The sequence below is a fragment of the Meriones unguiculatus genome, chromosome 16, assembly GCF_030254825.1.
Source record: "Meriones unguiculatus strain TT.TT164.6M chromosome 16, Bangor_MerUng_6.1, whole genome shotgun sequence".
In the NCBI taxonomy this organism is placed as follows: domain Eukaryota; kingdom Metazoa; phylum Chordata; class Mammalia; order Rodentia; family Muridae; genus Meriones; species Meriones unguiculatus.
Window position 1 is genome coordinate 38,045,418 of NC_083363.1, and position 20,373 is coordinate 38,065,790.

At 39.4% G+C, this 20,373-nt stretch overlaps 1 protein-coding gene across 2 annotated transcripts in view; it reads right to left on the minus strand.

The window, feature by feature from the left end:
- Positions 1-20,373, minus strand: part of Supt3h (SPT3 homolog, SAGA and STAGA complex component) — a 352,056-nt gene that overhangs the window by 103,483 nt on the left and 228,200 nt on the right. For both annotated transcript variants that reach the window (XM_060369679.1, XM_060369681.1), the window contains 2 exons: positions 18,143-18,233; positions 4,663-4,802 (listed from right to left, as the gene is read on the minus strand). In XM_060369679.1, the coding sequence (XP_060225662.1) occupies positions 4,663-4,802; positions 18,143-18,233 (231 nt within the window). The remainder of the gene's footprint in view (positions 1-4,662; positions 4,803-18,142; positions 18,234-20,373) is intronic.

A 20,373-nucleotide genomic window follows, 5' to 3' on the forward strand; every position in this document is an offset into this window, starting at 1 on the left:
CTGCTGTTTTGTTCTGACGACAGTGTCCTTTGTTTTACAGAAGCTTTTCAGTTTCATGAGGTCCCATTTATTGATTGTTGATCTTATGGTCTGTGCTGTTGGTGTTCTCTTCAGGGAGTTGTCTCCTGTGCCAATGAGTTTACCCCTACTTTTTCTTCTAACAGTTTTAGTGTGTCTGTTTTTACATTGAGGTCGTTGATCCACTTGGATTTTAGTTTGTACAGGGTGATAAGTATGGATCTATTTGCATTTTTCTACATGTAGATATCCAGTTAGACTAGTACCATTAGTTGAAGGTGTGTCTTTTTTCCATTTTATGGTTTTGGCATCTTTGTCAAAAATCAGGTGTCCATCACTATTTGCAGATGATATGATAGTATACATGAGTGATCCCAAAAATTCTACCAGGGAACTCTTACAGCTGATAAACACCTTCAGCCAAGTGGCTGGACACAAAATCAACTAAAAAAAAAAAAAAATCAGTAGTCCTCCTGTATACAAAAGACAAATGGGCTGAGAAAGAAATTAGGGAAACAACACCCTTCACAATAGCCACAAAGAACATAAAGTATCTTGGTGTGACTCTAACAAAGCAAGTCAAAGACTGGTATGAAAAAAAAAAACTTTCAGTCTCTGAAGAAAGAAATAGAAGAAGATATCAGAAGATGGAAAGATCTCCCATGCTCATGGCTTGGAAGGATTAACATAGTAAAAGTGTCTATCTCACCAAAAGCAATCTACAAATTCAATGCAATTCCCATCAAATTACCAACACAATTCTTTACAGACCTTGAAAGAAACATTCTCAACTTCATATGGAATAACAAGAAACCCAGAAACGCTAAAACCATCATCTACAATAAAAGATCTCCATCATAGATGGAGGTATCTCCATCCCTGATCTCAAGCTGTACTATAAAGCAACAGTAATAAAAACTGCATGGTACGAACATAGAAACAGAATGGTAGATCAATGGAATCGAATAGAAGACCCAGAAATAAACCCACCCACTCAAATTGGTATTTAATTAGATTTATCTCTATTTTTTAAAAAAAGTTTTTATTTTATAGCAAATTATACAGTATTCATTGGAGCCTTATCATAAATGCAGTACACCTGTAATGTTTTATTACAAATAATGACCAGTCTTGGCACCTCCCTGAGCCTCACTGTGTCACACACTTAGGACTTTAGTGGGTAAGGAAATGGGAACATGCCTGGCAGGGGAAAAATAAAATCTGTCTGCAGCTTTTCTTTAATAAAACCTTTATAGTTTTCTATTTTTTTTTATCATGTAAGACAAATTTAATGCTATCTTATCAAGCTCTTAAACCCCGCTAGTGGTGTTCTTAGAAAGACCACAGGAAGCTGTATTAAACTGATGACTTACATTGGCAACAAGTGGGACATTTTCAAGCTGAGCGTTCAGATCCAGGAGCACAGGATGTGTTTCGTGTTCCCACATTTCGGACACTGTTGACATCTCTCTCTGTGCTTCTTGCTGATATGAAGTCTATTGATGTAACATTTTCTTACAACACTTACAGATTGCTTTTCTATGCTTTTCAATGCCCTGGGAGTTACTGGGAGGAGGTACTATGTTTTTAAAATTAGCACAAAAAGTTGACATTCCTATACATCATGGTAATTTTTTTAATGCCTGAGTGTAGTGAGGGTTTTACTTTGGTGGTTAGTGCTCTTTGAGTTCTGGCAAATGAAAACAACATGAGGAGGGACTCTGGAATTTAATGGAACTCTATTACTATGTTAATATCCATATGAATGTCAGATACACTTAGGCATGTATTATAACACTTTCTCCATTCCAATCAATTGGTTGGAGACTGAGGACAGGTTATTCTACTTCCTCCCACATCTGTCCTCCACTGGCTGCCTTCCTTGGCATTATTGTTACACCCAAAGGCACTGAAAGTGGACACTGTGCATCTTCCACCTACTGCATCTTCCTCACAGCTGGCACCTTTTACTAACGAATTCCATTGTTCCATTTTGAAGCTTTTCGCTTTCAACTCTCTTTTCTTCAGTACTAATATTATTAGCTCTGAAGTCAGCAACTGGACCTTTCTTATATACCTCAGACAGTTCTTTAAAAACATCAAGTAAATATATATTTCTACTCTTACAAATACAACCAATGGATATAAACATTAACACACACACATAAATATAAATAAACATGCATGGATTTATACATATAGACAAGAAATAGAGCTTTCTAGGATTTTCCCCTTCCCTGCCATTCTGAAGAATGAACCTGAGCCCTTGACATATGGAAGGCAAACTGTCACTCATGGAGTAATAACCCTCATACCTAGCTTCATTTCCAAGCCCAAATCCATTGTTATTTTAAGCATCTTGTGGAGGTGTTTTTTAAAAAAGTTTTAAATGGGGCTAGGGTTTCAATTGTCTTTGTACATGTATATACTTGTTGCTAAATTGGACAGAACTTCACAGATCACATCAGCAAAGAACATGCTTACATGTGCCTGCTTAAGGACATGCTTTACACATGCCCACTTGATGTTTTCAGAAGCAGCAAGGGTCCCAAGTCACATCTTTATGTATGTAAAAGTTTGCTCTTCAAATTTTCATTTATATGAGAACTGAGAGGGAGAGGGAGACAGAGAGAGAGCCGGGGGCGGGGGGCAAGCAAGCCTGTCCCTATATAAATCCATTGGTGGGTCTACATTGTTTCCTCCATTCTAGGAGAGAAGGTAGCACACAGTTTCTGCAAGTGTAAGTGACGCTTGGAGGAAAATTAAATCACGGAATGATGCCGAGGCTGATTATCCTACTGCACTTTAAAAGCAAGAGATTGCAGTCTGCGAGTCCAAAGTGGTTTCATATGGACTGCCACAGCTGCGGTTTACTCTTGAAACTATAACCTGTCAAATTAGAAGCAGGCAAGGCCTCTGCTCTTAATGGTTCCACTTTCTACTTGTACTGTCTACAGTTATGTCTACAAGTCTATCATTTTTTTATTCGCTTCAACTATGTCATTTGGATGAGTAAAATACGGAAACTACTTGTCATCCTGGCAGGAGAAGATTCTAGTATGTTCCAGGCATAAAGAAACCGTTAATTTCAGGCTTGCTCTACAGATAAGGCTGTCTTCTACTCGAACTGTCCTTGCTAATTGTTGCTGTTATTTCATCATCCTGGTTGACACTGTGCAGTGTAGAATACAATGCCAGAAAGCAGTTTGGATGTGTGAGCACTGGAGTTGTTCCTGTTTCTGGAGACATTGATGACCTACTGATTCAGCGTTCTTCCAGCTTTAATCTGTTATTATGAGCCTAGTACTACACAGTGTTCCACCTTGATTCTCTTCCTTAACTGTGGAGTCACCTCCAGGCAGTTAACTTGTTTAGGTGAGATCTGTCCTAACAAAACTGAAAAGTTAGGTGTTCAACTTTTACATACCATTTTGGTAAAGTTCTCCTTTACTGGGTCTCCATGCTCATCTCATGATATGAAATATTAAAAACGAAAGCAAAAAGACTTTTCTCCCTAAGCAACACACCATAAGTAAAACCATGCCCTACAAAATCATATCCTGGTGAGGCCATAACGATATCAGAAATATATGTTTATCATCTCCTTTAGACAACTTAGCATATTTTTGGCTCACAGCAAAGTCAAAGTAAAACCATTTGCAGTTGCCTCGAAGCAAGATAACCACACTTTCTAAGGTAATTGATACCTAAGAGAATACTGCCTTTGGGTCACAGTTCAGGGTCTAGGCATGCTAATTCTTTAAAGAAGATTGTTAAAATTTACAATGCATGGATGTCAACTGGGCTCCTTCCAAACTTTAATGTGAAATAATTACCCTTTTTAGTACGCAGAGACCACGATGAAATAGGCATTTAGAAACTCCTTTGGAATTCTGGCATTACCTCTCTTTCCCAATTTAAAGAGAAGGGGAAACTGAGATTCCCTTTTGAATCTAAAAGTATACTAGGCACAGTAAGAGCTAAGATTACTACCGTGTATTTTGGAAGGCACTCAAATGAAATCAATCATTTACTTTCATTTTTCCTGAAGTATATTTAAAGAAGCAGTGATTTAAAGTATAGATAGCTAAGGTAAATATAAGACATACAATTTTTATATTCATTGCGAAAACATGTGTAGGGAATGCAAATATGTCACTGTGTTCTGTGACAGTGATATAAAGCACGTAGCTTCCCTGGACACTACCTTAGGCAGTGAGGCCAACCGCAGCCGCCAACAGCAATCTGAAAGGCAGCTCTTCACTGTCTGTGCCAAGACAAAAGCTCCAAGAATTACCTTTGCCCCAGAGGCATTTGGATAACTTGGGAAAAAAAGTAAATATTTAATCTAAAGTAGCTTGACTAGAATAAAATGCAACAGCAAATGTCAGCTCCAGAGTAGGGAAGGCTTGCTACTTTCAAAGATGAGAACAGAGAATCAAAACTCAACATGTTTCTCAAAGTCAAATGTGGCAGCAAAGCTCCCCCCCCACCCCCTTCCCAGGGCTTGCTACTGAGTGCGCTGCCCAGACAAGGGCAGTGATTTGGACACTTCAGGCAGCAGTCAAGGATGCTGGACAAGAAGCTAAGAGCACAGACCGTGCTGGGCAGTCCACTGCTGTAAAACACAAGAGTGCGGCATACCTCCATTCTTTCCTGTTTAACATCATCAAGTTCGTTGTCTTCAAACATTGCCAGAAGTTCTCCTGTCTGATCAATAGAGTTTATCAGGTCCTGAGCAACTTTCTGTCTCTTGTTTGTACTGCTGCTGCCACTCAGTTTTTCTTCATGGAGATTAGGAGAGAGAGAGAGAGAGAAAAAAAAAGATCTTAGTAGGGTACCTTAGTGCCAATCGCACAGGCAGCAAACACTGCATGTGAAATTCACTCAAAATCATCTTTACAGAGAAAACTCTTGCCTCTAAAATAAGCCAAAAAGAAATCAATCACTAATTCACAAATAAAAAAGACAGAATCAAATCACATTATTAAGTACCATAGTAAGTATGAAATGTCTGACTGAACCCCTTATGAACAGAAGAAGGCTTTCAGGTTTGGCAATGAGTACTGTTCCATAGTACTTACAATAGAAATAAAACACAACCAGGAAAAAGACTGTCTGCCAGGTAAATGTAAGCAAGGAACACAGAACTGACAATTATTAGTGTTAGAAAACACAGTTCACGATCAAAACTGCTACAGGAGAGGGTGTGGAATATTATCTAATTAAGAGAGGAAGACTAACAGGCATGATCTTTTATAGAATCAAGACAGCAGAAAAACAAATGCCAAAAAAGGAAACTTACTAAAAGAGTGTAATCAATGAAAGATACTAGAATGTATTTCCTTGAACAGACTGGGGAAGGATCTTCACCAAGCCTAAATCTGACAGAGGGCTAATATCCAGAATATATAAAGAACTCAAGAAGTTAAAAAGCAACAAGTCAAGTAATTCAATTAAAAAATGGGGTACAGACTAAAGAAAGAATTCTCATGAGAAGAGAATTCTCATTAGAAGAATATCAAATGGCAGAGAAACACTTAAAGAAATGCTCAACATCCTTAGTCATCAAGGTAATGCAAATCAAAATGACCCTGAGATTTCATCTTACACTCATCAGAATGGATAAGATCAAAAACTCAAGTGACAACACATACTGGAGAAGATGTGGAGAAAGGGGAACCCTACTCCATTGCTGGTGGGAATGTAAACTTGTACAACTACTTTGGAAATCAACCTGGGGCTTTCTCAGACAATTAGGAATGGTGCGACCTTAAGATCCAGCTATACCCCTCCTAGGCATATGTCCAAAAGGTGCTCAAGTATACAACAAGGGCATTTGCTCAACCATGTTCGTAGCAGCTTAATTTGCAATAGCAAGTATCTGGAAACAACCCAGATGTCCCTCAACGGAAGAACAGATACAGAAATTGAGGTATAGCCAAACTTTTTGCAGAGTTCAGAGAATATTATGGAAGAAGGGGGAGATAGAAAGACCTGGAGGGGACAGGAGTTCTACAAGGAGAGCAACAGAACCAAAAAATCGGGACACAGGGATCTTTTCTAAGACTGGTACTCCGACCAAGGACCATGCATGGAGATAAGGTAGAACCCCTGCAGAGAGGTAAACCTTGGCAACTCAGTCTCCAACAGGGTTCTCTAGTAATGGGAACAGGGACCGTCTCTGACATGAACTCAGTGGCTGGCTCTTTGATCATTCCCGCTGAGTGGGGAGCAGCCTTACCAGTCCACAGAGAAAAACAATGCAGCCAGTCCTGATGAGACCTGACAGGCTAGGGTCAGAGGGAAGGTGAGGAGGACCTTCCCCATCAGTGGACTTGGGGAGGGGCATGGAAGGAAGGGAGGGAGGGTGCAATTGGGAAGGGACAAGGGAAGGAGCTACAGCTGGATACAAAGTGAATAAACAGTAATTAATAAAAAATAAATTTAAAAAAGAAATTCATATATAACCATCTCCCACTGCTTTTTTAATTGCAAAACTAAAGGAGCAAACAGACTACATACATATATACATATATAAAGAAAATTTGACAGCTTATGGTAAGGCCATAAAAGTACAAGTACGTTAGCACCTACGTCAGAATGGCAGAAATAAGAAGGCCTATTTTCTCAAGTTGTTTTCTCCTGAAATAAAAATCTTAATGAACACCCAGAATCACAGCAAGGGCTGGGGATGAGCTGAGTGGTAGTGTGTCTACGGAGCATGTACAAGGCCCTGGGTCCAATCCCCAACACCAAGGGGTCGGGGGAAGGACAGAGATACACACAGCCCAAAACATTACATGAGTAACACTGCTTTATCTTTCGCTGTCCTTCCCTCCCCTCTCTGTGTTGTCTGCCAATCCCCAACTCAAGATACAATTCTCAATGACCATCCTGTATGTGACTACCATCCATTTCTCCGTGCTCACATATGCACAAGATATTTTTTACAGACATATTTTACTCATTTTCTTTTAAAATAGGCTCTTATAGCCTTTCTTTATGAGGAGAGATTCTTTTATATTCTCTTCTGTCCATGTTTCCTAGTTGAGGACAGAGAGAGATCTCTCCAGTTTAATAATGTTTCTTTACTTATTTGTTATGTCCTGGCTGTACTTTATGTCCCCAACCCCACAACCACCAAAATCACTGGTCCTCCCTTTCTCTTCAGAAAAGGGCAGGCCTCCCACGAATATCAAGTAAACATGGTATATCAAGTTGCAGTAGCACTGGGCACCTCCTCTCCTAGTTAGGACAGACAAGGCAACTCAGTATGAGGAAAAGGGTTCCAAAGGCAGGCGAAAGAGTCAAAGACAAGCCCTGCACCCACTGTTAAGAGTCCCACACGAGGATCAAGCTACACAACTCTAACATACGGGACCTCAGTTAGTCCCATGGAGGCTCCCTGGTTGTAGTTTCAGTCCCTGTGAGCCTCTGTGAGCCCAGTTTAGTTGATCTGTGGGTTTTCTTGTGGTGTCCTTGACCCATCTGGCTCTTTCAATCCTTCCTCTCTCTCTTCCACAGGATTCCCCAAGCTCTACCTAATGTTTGACTTTGGGTCTCTGCATATGTTTCCATTAGCTGATGGCTGAAGCCTCTCTGAAGACAACTGGGCTAGGCAGCAATCTATGAGAATAGCAGAATATCATTAGGAATCATTTCTTTTTTCTTTTCTTTCTCTTTTTCTCTTTCTTTTTTTCTTTCTCCTTCCTTCCTTCCTTCCTTCCTTCCTTCCTTCCTTCCTTCCTTCCTTCCTTCCTTCCTTCCTTCCTTCCGCCAGTTGTGTTTAGAAATTTGCAAATGGATGAAACTAGAAAAGATTATGCCGAGTGAGGTAAGCTAGACCCAGAAAGACAAACATGGTATGTACTCACTTATAAGTGGATCTCATTTGTAAAGTAAAGGATAACCATGTTACAATCCAGAGACCCAGAGACACTAAGTAAAAAGGAGGGCTCAAGGGGGACACATTTCACTGTGAAGGTGAAACAGAATAAACATCTCCCGGTGGATGTGGGTAGGGAGGAGGCTGGAGGGGCGGGGTGAGAATGGGAGCAGGAGGGAATAGGTGCTGGGGTACAGAGGGAGAGAGTACAGGGAGAGACAACTGGCTGTGGGGAGCACCTCTGGGACATGCTAGAAAGCTAGTGCAATGGAAGCTGCTAGGAAGCGATGAGGCTGAACCAGCCATTTCTTCTAACTAACCAGACTTCCAGTGTTCGGACTGGGATACCAACCCAGCCGTAAAACCTCTGGCCTACAATTTGTGCTGCCTACAAAATATGTTGGGGTAAAGGTGACACAGAACTTGTCTTGAGACCCATGCCATGAGTGGGAGCCCACTCCTGACACTGCCTGGAAGGCCAGGACCCAGAGCTGGAAGGAACTCCCAATATTTATGGATAAAGCCTGATTCTTCTGTGAAGCCTGCAGCACCATCTATACCCTCTAGTACCTACTAACATGGTTTTCACTCTATCCTCCATTGATGGGCAGACACTCTGTCAGTGTTTGCACTGGGGAAATGTTTTGTGAGGCATCCCACTCAGAGGTGTGCTCTGTTCTCATAATGTATGTGTCTAAGAGCGGAAATATTAAACGCCCTTCAAGTTTTATGAAAGAAATTCTGAAGCAAGTTTTTCCTACATTTCTCCTCAGAACTCCAGCAGAAGTCTGATAAATCCAAAGTGAAATACTGTACAGTAAGCACCATAAGGGACTCCAGCCTTGTCTCATGTCTGCCAGTTACCCTGATAAGCCTTTCTGTTCACTATCTGTGATTACCTGTTGCTAACAGGGTCTTTTTCCTATTGTTCCGGCTGTTGTCTGTCCACTGGACAGCATATTTCGCTACAGAGTAACCTAAGATTATATTATCAAGTTCTTAACTTTTGTCTGACTTCTGTTTCAGCACAGTGTGAAGAGTCAGTTTTAAAGTTTTCCTTTCAAATTTACTGTTTCCTTCAAATTGGTTCAAGTTCCTTCATCTTTATGCATATAGAATTTAACTTGTATGAATTCTGTTAAGGTTCAACTTTAGTGCCTTTAAAATGTATGTAAACAAGCATTAATAACCATGTTCTCCTGCTATACTGAACTTTTGTCATACCTCAAATCTCCATGTCTCAGACTCTATTCTTGGACTTTCTATCTTTCATCAACCATAGATACATAAAGTTCTCAGTGACACCACAGGATTAAAACATACACTTACTCTTAAATTTCATACTTTCCCAAGTTACATATGGACATTTCTTGCTCTATAGGAAAGCTATGATATTTTTATATGACTCCAAGAAAACATTATTGGAGTTACACCTAAAGCACCATGAATTCATTAACTTTGGTTAAACTGATGCATTTAATGTGCTTCAATTCCACTGTCCTTTCTTGTTATATTTACTCCTAATATAATCTGTTCTTGTAGTCAATGCTAGTAAAATGTTCTCTATTTTAATTTCAAGGACTATTTTCCTTGAGCTCTGTAGCTGACTGTGCAAAGGACTGTGATGCTCATCGCATGTTTGAGAGGTTCACACTGATCACTAAATATTTAGTAATATGCTTCCTCAGTAGTTAAGATGGGTTTTTATTCATTTACAATTAACGATTAGTGAACGGAACCTTAGCAGGTATCTACCACTACTTCAAGTGTAAAAATGAATTTTCTTGCCAATTTTCCTTTTTTTTTTTCAAGTATTCTGTACACAAAGTGGAAAAACAGAAGCTACTGTGCTGCTGTCATCACTCCAAGGAAATAAGATCTAAGCATACATAAGCTGATATTTTGCTGGTTTATTATTTAGTTGCTACAGGTGTGTCACACTAAATTAGTGGAATGCTGTGACCCTTTTAATATAGTTCCTCATGTTGTAGGTGGCCTCAACCATAAAATTATTTTTGTTACTACTACATAGCTGTTATTTTGCTACTGTTATGGATTGTAATATAAATATCTAATAATACGGGATATCTGATATGGCACCCCTTTGAAAAGGGTCATTGGATCCCCAAAAGAATTATGAGCCACGGGCTGAGAACCACTGCACTAAAACGTATGTATTCTATTATCTTCTTTAGTCTTTGAAGTGTTTTAGCACAAAACTCTTTGAGTACAAAGTTAATATTATCTCTTTTGTCTTCTTGACATTTACATAGAACACTAACCAAACACTTCTTTGGCACGACATTTTGTAACCTTCCTATTTATTTTTTGTTGGTATGTGTGATCTTGATTTCTTTCATTTTCCAAAAATTAATTCATCTATTTTGATAAACCTATTTCTTCTCTTTATTAATTTGAAATTGTAATATACTTTTCAATTCCATTAATGCATGCTTTTTCATTTTCTATGTTCATTACTAAAAGTCCCACTTTTTTGCTTTCTGGGTGTGTATTACATGTGTGCATGGTGTGGAGTGTTATGCACACATGTGTGTTCGTGTATATATGTGTGCATGCCAAAGAGTGTCAACTGTCCTTCTCTACTACAACACTCTGTTGTGTTCCTCTGAGGCATTGTTTTATTCTGTTCTCTTAAGATAAAACTCTTATGGCTGGTCATATGGCTGTGTGGTAAGGTGTTAGCCATGCAAGCCTGATGGCCTAAGTTTGAATCCCCAGAACCTACATCAGAGCTGGAGGTAGTAGCATGAGCATTTGTAATCCCAGTGCTTAGTACAGCTCTACTAGAATATGGAAGGCTGAGAAGAAAGACTCTCCAGAGACTCATAGACTAACTAATTTGACACATGCAACAGTGAACAAGCTGGGTATAGGGAAAGAATTGATACCCAAAGTTGTCTTCTGATCTCCAAACATGTGTCATGGGTTGTAGGTGCCTGTACTCAACACACATCACGCACAAAGAAACTATCACCCTATGTATTAATGTATTTGCTTAGTTGTATTGAACTGGAACAAGGTAAGGGCCCTGGCATGATAACATGAGCAAAACATAACTCAGAAAGGTAACACAAAGGATCAAAGAGGAGTTATTAAAGGTTATAATTTGTGATTAATACAAATTAATGAATAAAACTAGCAATGAGACTTGGGGAGTGAGAAAAAATTAAAATATTTTTCATTTGAATAATGATGGTTATACATATTAAGTAAAGATTTCCAAGGATTACCATATAAGTATTGATTATCTGATGTCTGCTATGAATAAATGTTGATAAATGCTTAGAATGAAACCTATGACCATAATAAATAATTCTAGAAACCTTTCTCAATTGACATCACATAATATGATAATTTACATCGTATTTGCCCCCAAATGAAGAACGAAGCAAAGTTTAAGTCAATCTTGGCCTAAATTATGCAGCTTTAAACAAGGTAATTTTAATAAACCAATACATTATCTTTTCAGGGTATAGTGTGGGTATAGTTCTTAATATAGCAGCTAACTCTTTCGACAAAAGATGCCAGTTGAAGCTATAGGTTAATGAAATCAATGCTGGAGGATTCTAGAAGGGAAGCCCATACAAAATCATAAACTTTCTTAAACATGAGATATGTATGTGTATCTGTGGGTGCATGTGTGAATGTGTGCATGTGTATGTGAGACGGTGTGTGTGCGCGTGCGTGGGTGATCTCCCTTTTTTTATAGTTTGATAGTTTAGTCCAGGAGTATAGTAAGTTTTGCAGACGACACTGTCCTACTGCAACCTTAAGAAGTCTGACAGACTGTGTTGGATGATTCCTCAGTGCAGCCCTCTGTTCCTGGCTCCAGGTCGCCAGTGTTCTCCGTCCTCCCTGTCACCACGTGGCAGTCTGAGATCTGCGGTGCGCTGCGCTTCTTTCACTGCATCCACATATGAGCATGCCAATAGCCAATTCCACTTTTTGGTCTAAAGATTCCTTGTATCAATACGCTGTATTTGTGTCTTTATATGTTGACAGGTATTGGGCTAATTCCAGCTTTCTACTGTGAAAGATGCTGCTTTTCGTGTTCATGTGTAATTGTTTTATGTGATGGATCTCTTCATTTAGTTTTCTTGGGTGTTGAATGACTGGTTCACTTTGTTAAAAATTTTTGGAGACACTTCTAGGATGCTTTCTCAGTGCCTGTACCATTTTATCCTCCTCCTAGCAACATAAGCTAATGCTCTCCACAGCCTTAACAGCCTTGGCCTTCATCTGTCTAATCACAGACATCCTGGTAGGTGAGGTTCTGATTTGCATTTGCACTATGGCCTGGACAATGACCATATTTTCTAGCATCTATCAGTCATTGCTTTACTTCTGCTGCAAGGTTATCTCATCTTTCACCCATTTTCAAGCTTCACTACTGTCTTTATTATGGAATTGGAGAGTTCTCTACACATGTTATCTACAACTCCTTAACAAAGATAGGTATACAAGATTTTCTCATTCTGTGTTTTTTTTTTTTGTTGTTGCATATTCTTTGAAGCACAAAGGACAACGTTATCAACAGTAACTCCTGTTTTTTTTAAAACTTTTTAAAATTTTTTCTTTTTTCTTTTTTTATTTTATTTTTCTTTTTTAATTACACTTTACTCACTTTGTATCCCCCCCCCGTGGTTCCCTCCCTCCTCCCGTCCTAATCCCTCCCTTCCTCCTATTATTTTATTTTCATTAATTACAGTTTATTCACTTTGTATCCCAGCTGTAACCCTTCCTCCAACCCCTCCCAATCTCACCCTATGTCCCTCTTCTCCTCCTGTGCCCCTCTTCCAGTCCAATGAAAGGGGAGGTCCTCCTCCCCTTCCATCTGACCTTAGTTTATCAGGTCTCATCAGGACTGCCTTCTTTGTCTTCCTTGGTGGACTGGTAAGGCTGCTTCCCCCTCAAGCGGAGGTGATCAAAGAGCCAACCCATGAGTTCATGGCAGAGATGGTCCCTGTTCCTATTCCTGTGGAATCTTCTTAGACACTGAGAAGCCATGGGCTTACATCTGTGCAGGGGTTCGAAGTTATTTCCATGCATGGTCCTTGGTTGAGTATCAGTCTCACAAAGGACCCCTGTGCCCAGATTTTTGGGTTCTGTTACTCTCCTTATGGAGTTCCTGTTCCTTACCGGTCTTTATGTCTCCCCCTTCTTTCATAAGATTCCCTGAACTCTGTCCAAAGTTTGGCTATGAATCTCCGCATATGTTTTGATATCCTGCTTGGTAGACTCTTTCAGAGGCCCTCTGTGGTAGGCTCCTGTCCTATTCCCTGTTTTCTTCCTCTACTGATGTCCGTCCCATTTGCCTTTCTGAATAAAGATTGAGCATCTTACCAGGGTCCTCCTTCTTGATTAGCTTCCTTTGGTGTACAGCTTTTAGTATGATCATTCTATATGTCTAATGTCTACTTATAAGTGAGTATATACCATGTGTGTCTTTCTGCTTCTGGGATACCTCACTCAGGATGATCTTTTTTAGATCCCACCATTTGCCTGCAAATTTCATGATTTCCTTGTTTTTCATTGCTGAGTAGTATTCCACTGTATAAATCTACCACGATTTCTGTATCCATTCCTCAACTGAGGGACATCTGGGTTGTTTCCAGCTTCTGGCTATTACAAATAAAGCTGCTACAAAAATGGTTGAGCAAATGTTCTTGTGGTATACTTGAGCATCTTTTGGAAATATGCCTAGGAGGGGTATAGCTGGATCTTGAGGTAGCACTATTCCTAATTGTCTGAGAAAGCACCAGATTGATTTCCAAAGTGGTTGTACAAGTTTACATTCCCACCAGCAAAAGGAGTAGGGTTCCTCTTTCTCCACATCATCTCCAGCAGGTGCTGTCACTTGAGTTTTTGATCTTAGCCATTCTGATGGGTGTAAGGTGAAATCTCAGGATCATTTTGATTTGCATTTCCCTGATGACTGAGGATGTTGAGAATTTCTTTAATGTTTCTCTGCCATTCGATATTCTTCTACTGAGAATTCTCCGTTTAGCTCTGTACCCCATTTTTAAATTAGATTACTTGATTTATTGCTTTATTTGCTTCTTTTTTATTTTTATTAATGACAGTTTATTCACTTTGTATCCCCCGTGTAGCTCCCTCTCTCTTCACCACTCTATCCCACTCTCCCTTCCCCATCTCCACACATGCCCCTCCCCAAGACCTCCACTGATAGGGGAGGTCTTCCTCTCCTTCCTTCTGATCCTGGTCTATCAGGTCTCATCAGGAGTGGCTGCATTGTCTTCCTCTATGGACTGGTAAGGCTGCTCCCCACTCAGGGAGAGGTGATCAAAGAGCAGGCCAATCAGTTCATGTCAGAGGCAGTCCCTGTTCCCATTCCAATGGAACTCACTTGGACACTTAACTCCCATGGCTATATCGGTGTATGGATTCTAAGTTATCTCCTTGGTTGGACTATCAGTCTCATAAAAGACCCCTGTGCCCAGATATTTTGGTTCTGTTGCTCTCCTTGTCCTGTCCTCTCCAGGTCTTACTATCTCCCCATTCTTTCATAAGATTCCTTGCACTCTGCCCAAAGTTTGGCTATAAGTCAATTTATTGCTTTTTAACTTCTTGAATTCTTTATATGTTTTTGATGTTGGCCCTCTGTCAGATATAGGGTTGTTGAAGATCCTTTCCCAATCTGTAGGCTGTTGAAAAACTTTCTATTTTAACAGGCCAGAGAGATGGCTCCGTAGGTTAAAATGTCTGTCATCAAACCTGATGACTAAGTTCAACCCCAGGACCCACATGGTGGAGGGAAAAGAAACTGATTCCTGCAAATTGCCTTCTGAATTCTACACATTCATCGTGGAATAAAACTAACAAATTCAGATGAAGTAAAAATGGAAAAGAAATAATTTTATATTTTGAACTTTTATAGTGAGCTTCCAATGATCTGTACTTAGCTAGGTTCTTTCTTCTTTCTTTCTTTCTTTCTTTCTTTCTTTCTTTTCTCTCTCTCTCTCTCTCTCTCTCTCTATTTCTCTTTCTTTCTTGTCTGTTTTGAAGGCATATTGGAAAATGAAGCGATCATATTGTTTCTTTTCTACATAGCTCTCTGGATGTCACAGATTTCTCAATGTGTCTAGTTGAAAGAGCTGTTGGTCCATATGGAACTGCTCTGCAAGCCCTGTCAAGCATCACTGAGCCTGTCTGAAAGTCTCACTTGTGCACTCAGTTCTGACCATGCCTTGACTAATATATGTCTGCCATTTTGTTGGTCATAGCCTGCTTGTGTTTACGGTAATTTACAGCACAATTTTAAAGTTAACAGCTTGTGTCCTCCAACTTGGCTTTTTGTTGAGATGGTTTTGACTATTTCAACAAAAAGCTGGTGTGATCTATAGTTCCACGTAAGGATGGCTATCACGTCAACAGGTGTTCAAGGCATGACTGCTGGCTGCTTTTGTATTTCTCAGTTTTCATTTTCTCCATCAGTGTAGAAATCTTGTAGGTTGCTGATAAATACTGTTGCAAATTGTTGATTCTGTGTGTTGTGGTTATACATGCTTTCTTCATATACCTTGGACTGTTCGTCCTGCCTATAAGGAAAGTCTGCTCACTTGTTTATACATTTATCTTGTATTCTGAAAATTCACAAATGTGTCCACTAACTGCAATAGTTTTTAGTGGGTTAAGATGTTTTTTTCTCAGGGTTGGAGAGATAGCTCAGAGGTTAGGAGCACTAGCTGCTCTTCCAGAGGTCTTGAGTTCAATTGCCAGCAACCACATGGTAGCTCACAACCATCTATTACAAGATCTGGTGCCCTCTTCTGGTATGCAGGTGTGCAGAACATTGTGCACATAATATATATATATATATATATATATTTTTTTAAAGATGTTTTTTCTCTATAAAGAGGATGGAAAATGTATGAGTAGTTTTATGTCGTCCTATCTAATGTGGAAGCTTTCAATTCTTTTTCTGCCTAAGCATCACACTAAAACCTTAAGGAACAAGTGCATATTCTTGTCTTATTCTTGATGCTGGGGAGGAAAGAATCCAACCTTTCCTTTCACTGTTAAGTATGCTGTTTCCCACTATAAAACACACTGCAGACTGGGAAGTTTAAACAACCAACATTTACTTTTCTGAGTTCTTCAGGCTGTGGCATCTCAGGTCAAGACAGAGCTGGACCCAGTGAAGGGCTCTTTTGAACAGTAGGCTGTGAGTCCGGGGTGTTTCTCTTTAGAAGTACACTGATCCCATCCATTACAAATCTCCTTCTACGATGTAACAACTTCCCAAAGGTCCTCAGATACACTCTCATATGGCTGGCACAATTACCTGTCTTCACTACTGTATGTAGAACTATAGATAATTTAGAGTTTTTCCCAATGGAGTTGTTTAGTTTGATGAGGTACCTAGATAGGTGTCTAACAATTTTCTCAAATCTAACATTCACTATTTCTTTGATTATTTTTTCTGAACTCCTCCCCCTCTTTTTCCCTCTCTTCCCCTCCTTCCCTTCTGATATATTGCACTGATGTATACTGTATAGTGTGGAGTGTAGACTCCTTCCCTTCTGATATATTGCACTGATGTATACTGTATAGTGTGGAGTGTAGACTCCTTCCCTTCTGATATGCTGATGTACTTCGTTGTGCCCTGTATTTCTCTGAAGCTCTGTCTACTTATTTTTCATGGTCCTTAATATTATATACTTTTTAATGTAAGTTCATTTATTCTCCTACCAGTTCAAAGTTTCTGCTGTGCTAGCTTTCATCTTTCTTATTGTTCATTAGTAATTAATTAATTTTGTACATGGTTGTATATGCATATGCCATGACACTTTTGTTGGAGGATAACTGCCAAGAGTCTGTTCTTCTTTTCTACCCTGTGAATCTAGTGGTTGACTTTGGGTCCTCAGGCTTGGTGATGCTGCCTTTTGAGCTTATTTACATTTAAACTACGTTATTACTATTTTTAATCTCTTTATTGATACTGTGTATTTTGTGAGGCATGGTTTTCATACTTACCTGTTCTTCTCTCAATACAATTTCCTTTATTTATTTGAATGTTACCTTAGCTACTCGGAAGTTTTTGCCTGCTAAATTCAACATCTGGATTTCCTGTAGGCAATTCTTGCCGTCTACTATTCTTTCTTTTTTTACAGACCATATCTACCTATGTTTTTACATGTGTAGTATTTTGTTGTTGTTGAAAATGGGTATTTCAAATGATATAGCACAGTCACTCAGGCAAGCATCTCTTCCTTTTGGTGGGCTTGTCCTTGCTTGCTTCTTTGTTTTGTGAGTTGGCTAGCCTGGGCCTACAGTAGATCTCTCTATAGTGGGCAGCTCTGACGTCTATCACCCCTCCACGGTGTAGACTTGTGTGTGCATTCTTTTCTATCGCCAGCTATACACTGCCTTTGGCTGTCACTTCTCAAGCTTACCACAAAGCTTCTGGCTGGTCTGACTCTGAGTACCACACAGAGCTGCTAGTTTCCAATAACTGCAAGCTGTCTATGCTGCTGTTTAAAGATTTATTTTTATTATTTTAAATTATATGTAGGTTTGCATGCATCTGCATGTGGATATGTGCATCTGAGCACAGGTGCCCTCAAGAGGCCAGAGGCACTGGAGTTAGACAGTTGCGAGTTGCCTGACGTGGGTGCTGGGAACCAAACTCATGTCCTCTAAAAGAGCAGTAAGTGCCCTTAGGTCACGAGCTACTGCTTTTCATGATATTATTGGGAACAACATGTTCCCCATTTTAGTGCAGTAATGTTAATCCCTTTGTTTTGCTGTGGCCTCAAGAGTGCTGTTCTTAGCTATTAATCGTTGTCTCCTCTGCTGAACATCAAGCTGGCCACTCTTGCTTGTTGCTATACAATGAATCTCCTAGCCTTAAGTTTTATCACCGGGATTGCCACTTCTTTTTAAACAAGCTCCTATTATGAACTTCCACATATTCCGCTACAGATAACTTCCTCAAGGGGACCTGCAGAGTTCTTAATTTTCAAGGGCTGCCTATCTCTGTGCTGAATCTTACTTTTCCAGACCTGGCAGAAAGCAGTGCACACTATGGAAAGCCCTATAAGGTTCCAGAAGAGAAAGTCACAAGGCTTAATTGCCAACAATCAAACACTTAAATCACCTCCAGACTGTATTAACAACACTGGGCAGACCCTCCTGCCACAATGCTCCAGGGGCTGGGACTGTCCCCTTCAGTTGAGTGCTCTGTCTAGTTACCTTCTAGGAGGTCATCCTCGTCAATGCCTTTGATGATCTTCGATTTGTAGTCTCGGATGAACATGTATTTTAGAAGTCTTCTAAGTTTTTTCTATTAGAATATAAAAGAAGAGGTTTATAAAACATTTTTTTTTTTTTTACTGATATAGTGATTTAAGAATTAAATTTAACACACTAGTACCTGCTAATCACTGGGGAAAATACAACTATCATTAGGCTTAATAGCATAAGCAAAAAAAAAAAAAAAGTAGCTATTCAGTAACAGCTAAAATGTGTTTATAAAGGCGTTTTCACATGCATCCATCCAGACATTCCAGAATCAGAATAATACTTTTTTGTATATTTTAGAAAACATCTTAAATTCCTTTTGATGATTTCAATAAATACCATATTGCCATTGGTAAGCCAAGTGTACTTACGCTCTGGAATTTTGTATATACTTTGAGACAAAAATTATGTAAAATAGATTTATAAACATCTAGACTAGGAGTTTTTAACAATTCACTTTCATATTTAATTTTTGAGACAAGACCCTGTTGTGTGGCCCAGGCCAAACCTGAACTTGTGATGTTCTTGCTTCCACTGACCTTATGCACTACCATACCTGGCCTGAGAGTCTCTTCATAGGATAGTTATGGAAAGTATCTATAAGCTGAAAAATGTGTCCTCAGGAAACTCAAAGCTCACAAATGACTGGCTGGCCTTCTGGGGATTTAGAAGGGGATAATAGTAGTGCTTTCTCTAAGTCACTAGTAAGGCCTTGTACTTACTCTGTGCTAACCCTAGAATGTATTATCTCTGGTTCACATTTCTAATGGTGGTGGAAAACACAGTGCATCATACAAAGCTCTTTACATGAATATCACTCAATATTTTCAATATTCCCGAAGTAGAAACAAATCTAAGCAACTCTTTTTATCCAGAGACACTGAAGTAAACTACAAGATTTATGCAGGGTTGGAAGTTGAGTGACTTTTGAGTCTAATTCCGTCACATGCAAGTTAAGGAATGCTCCTACCTCACATGTTTGCTGCACAGGGTTCATGAGAGACCAGGGGGCCCTGCTGCCCATAGTATGTAAAGCACAGCAGGTGGTAGAAAACCTTTGACTACTTTTAGTAGTTGGGGTAGAAAACCCCAACTACTAAATAACAGTCACATTGCACCCTGAAGGGCTCTTGATTTTTCTTTTTTCTTTTCTCTTTGCTTTCACTCCAACGATTATTTTAGCTTTATTCAGTTTAGTATTCTTCCTATATAAACAACTTTATATTCTTTTTGGAATATTTCAGAATATAAATAAAATTATTTGAAAAAGATGAGAAAACTAACAACTATTGTGTTACAAGTATGGTGTTGGTTGGTCAAAATATTCTGGACAGAGTCCTGAACACTAGAAATGTAATAAAAGAGGCACGTACTCCTGAAGTTTCTACAGGATTTAAATGGCTGCCCTCCTCACAAGGGAAGGAGTACCAGCATGGACTGTGTGTGTCTCTCTCTCTTTATATCTATCAGTGAAAAGGAAACGTGGACAAGATGTGCTGGGAAGAACTTAGCAGTGTTGTTCTTCAGCTGTTCCCACAAGGAGCCTTTGCTAAGGGGCCCATTTTTGCCAGCAGCCTTTAGGACTCCATGGGCACAGCACCACTGTGGGTCCCGTTGCCTGCTTCTCCTTAAGCATCTTCAAGCACAAAACAAGTTGGCGGTTCTACAAAGTCTCCTCTTTGCTGTTTCCATAAAGTGCTTTTCCCTAGTCATACCCAGAGCCATGATGGGAAACAAGCATCCTGTCAGGGTCCTAGTCTTTGGTCTATGCTTTTTATATAAGGCCTCAGGAGCCTTATCTTTGGCATAATCCTTCTCTTTCCCCATCTAATCATCTAACCCAGAAATTTCCCAAGTCTTAAATGCTTCAAGCATAATGCTACTCATAAAAAAATTATGACAAAATAAGATGTACAAATTTCAATCAGCTTTAATGTTTTAATAGCCAGAGTTCAGGGTTTTAATAAAACTACTTGCATTAATTTGCTTATTTTTATAAGTCAGTCCAGAGAATAAATTTTGTATTTCAAGTTAAAAACAATTCTGTGAAAGTCTGAATTCTATTAGCATTAAGGTGCAAACCAAGAAGAAAAAGAAATGTGCTACTGAGAAAGACCCAATTTATTAGAAGAGAGAAGAGTTAGCACCTAGGGAAATGAGACAGCAAAGAAAATGTGTAAACA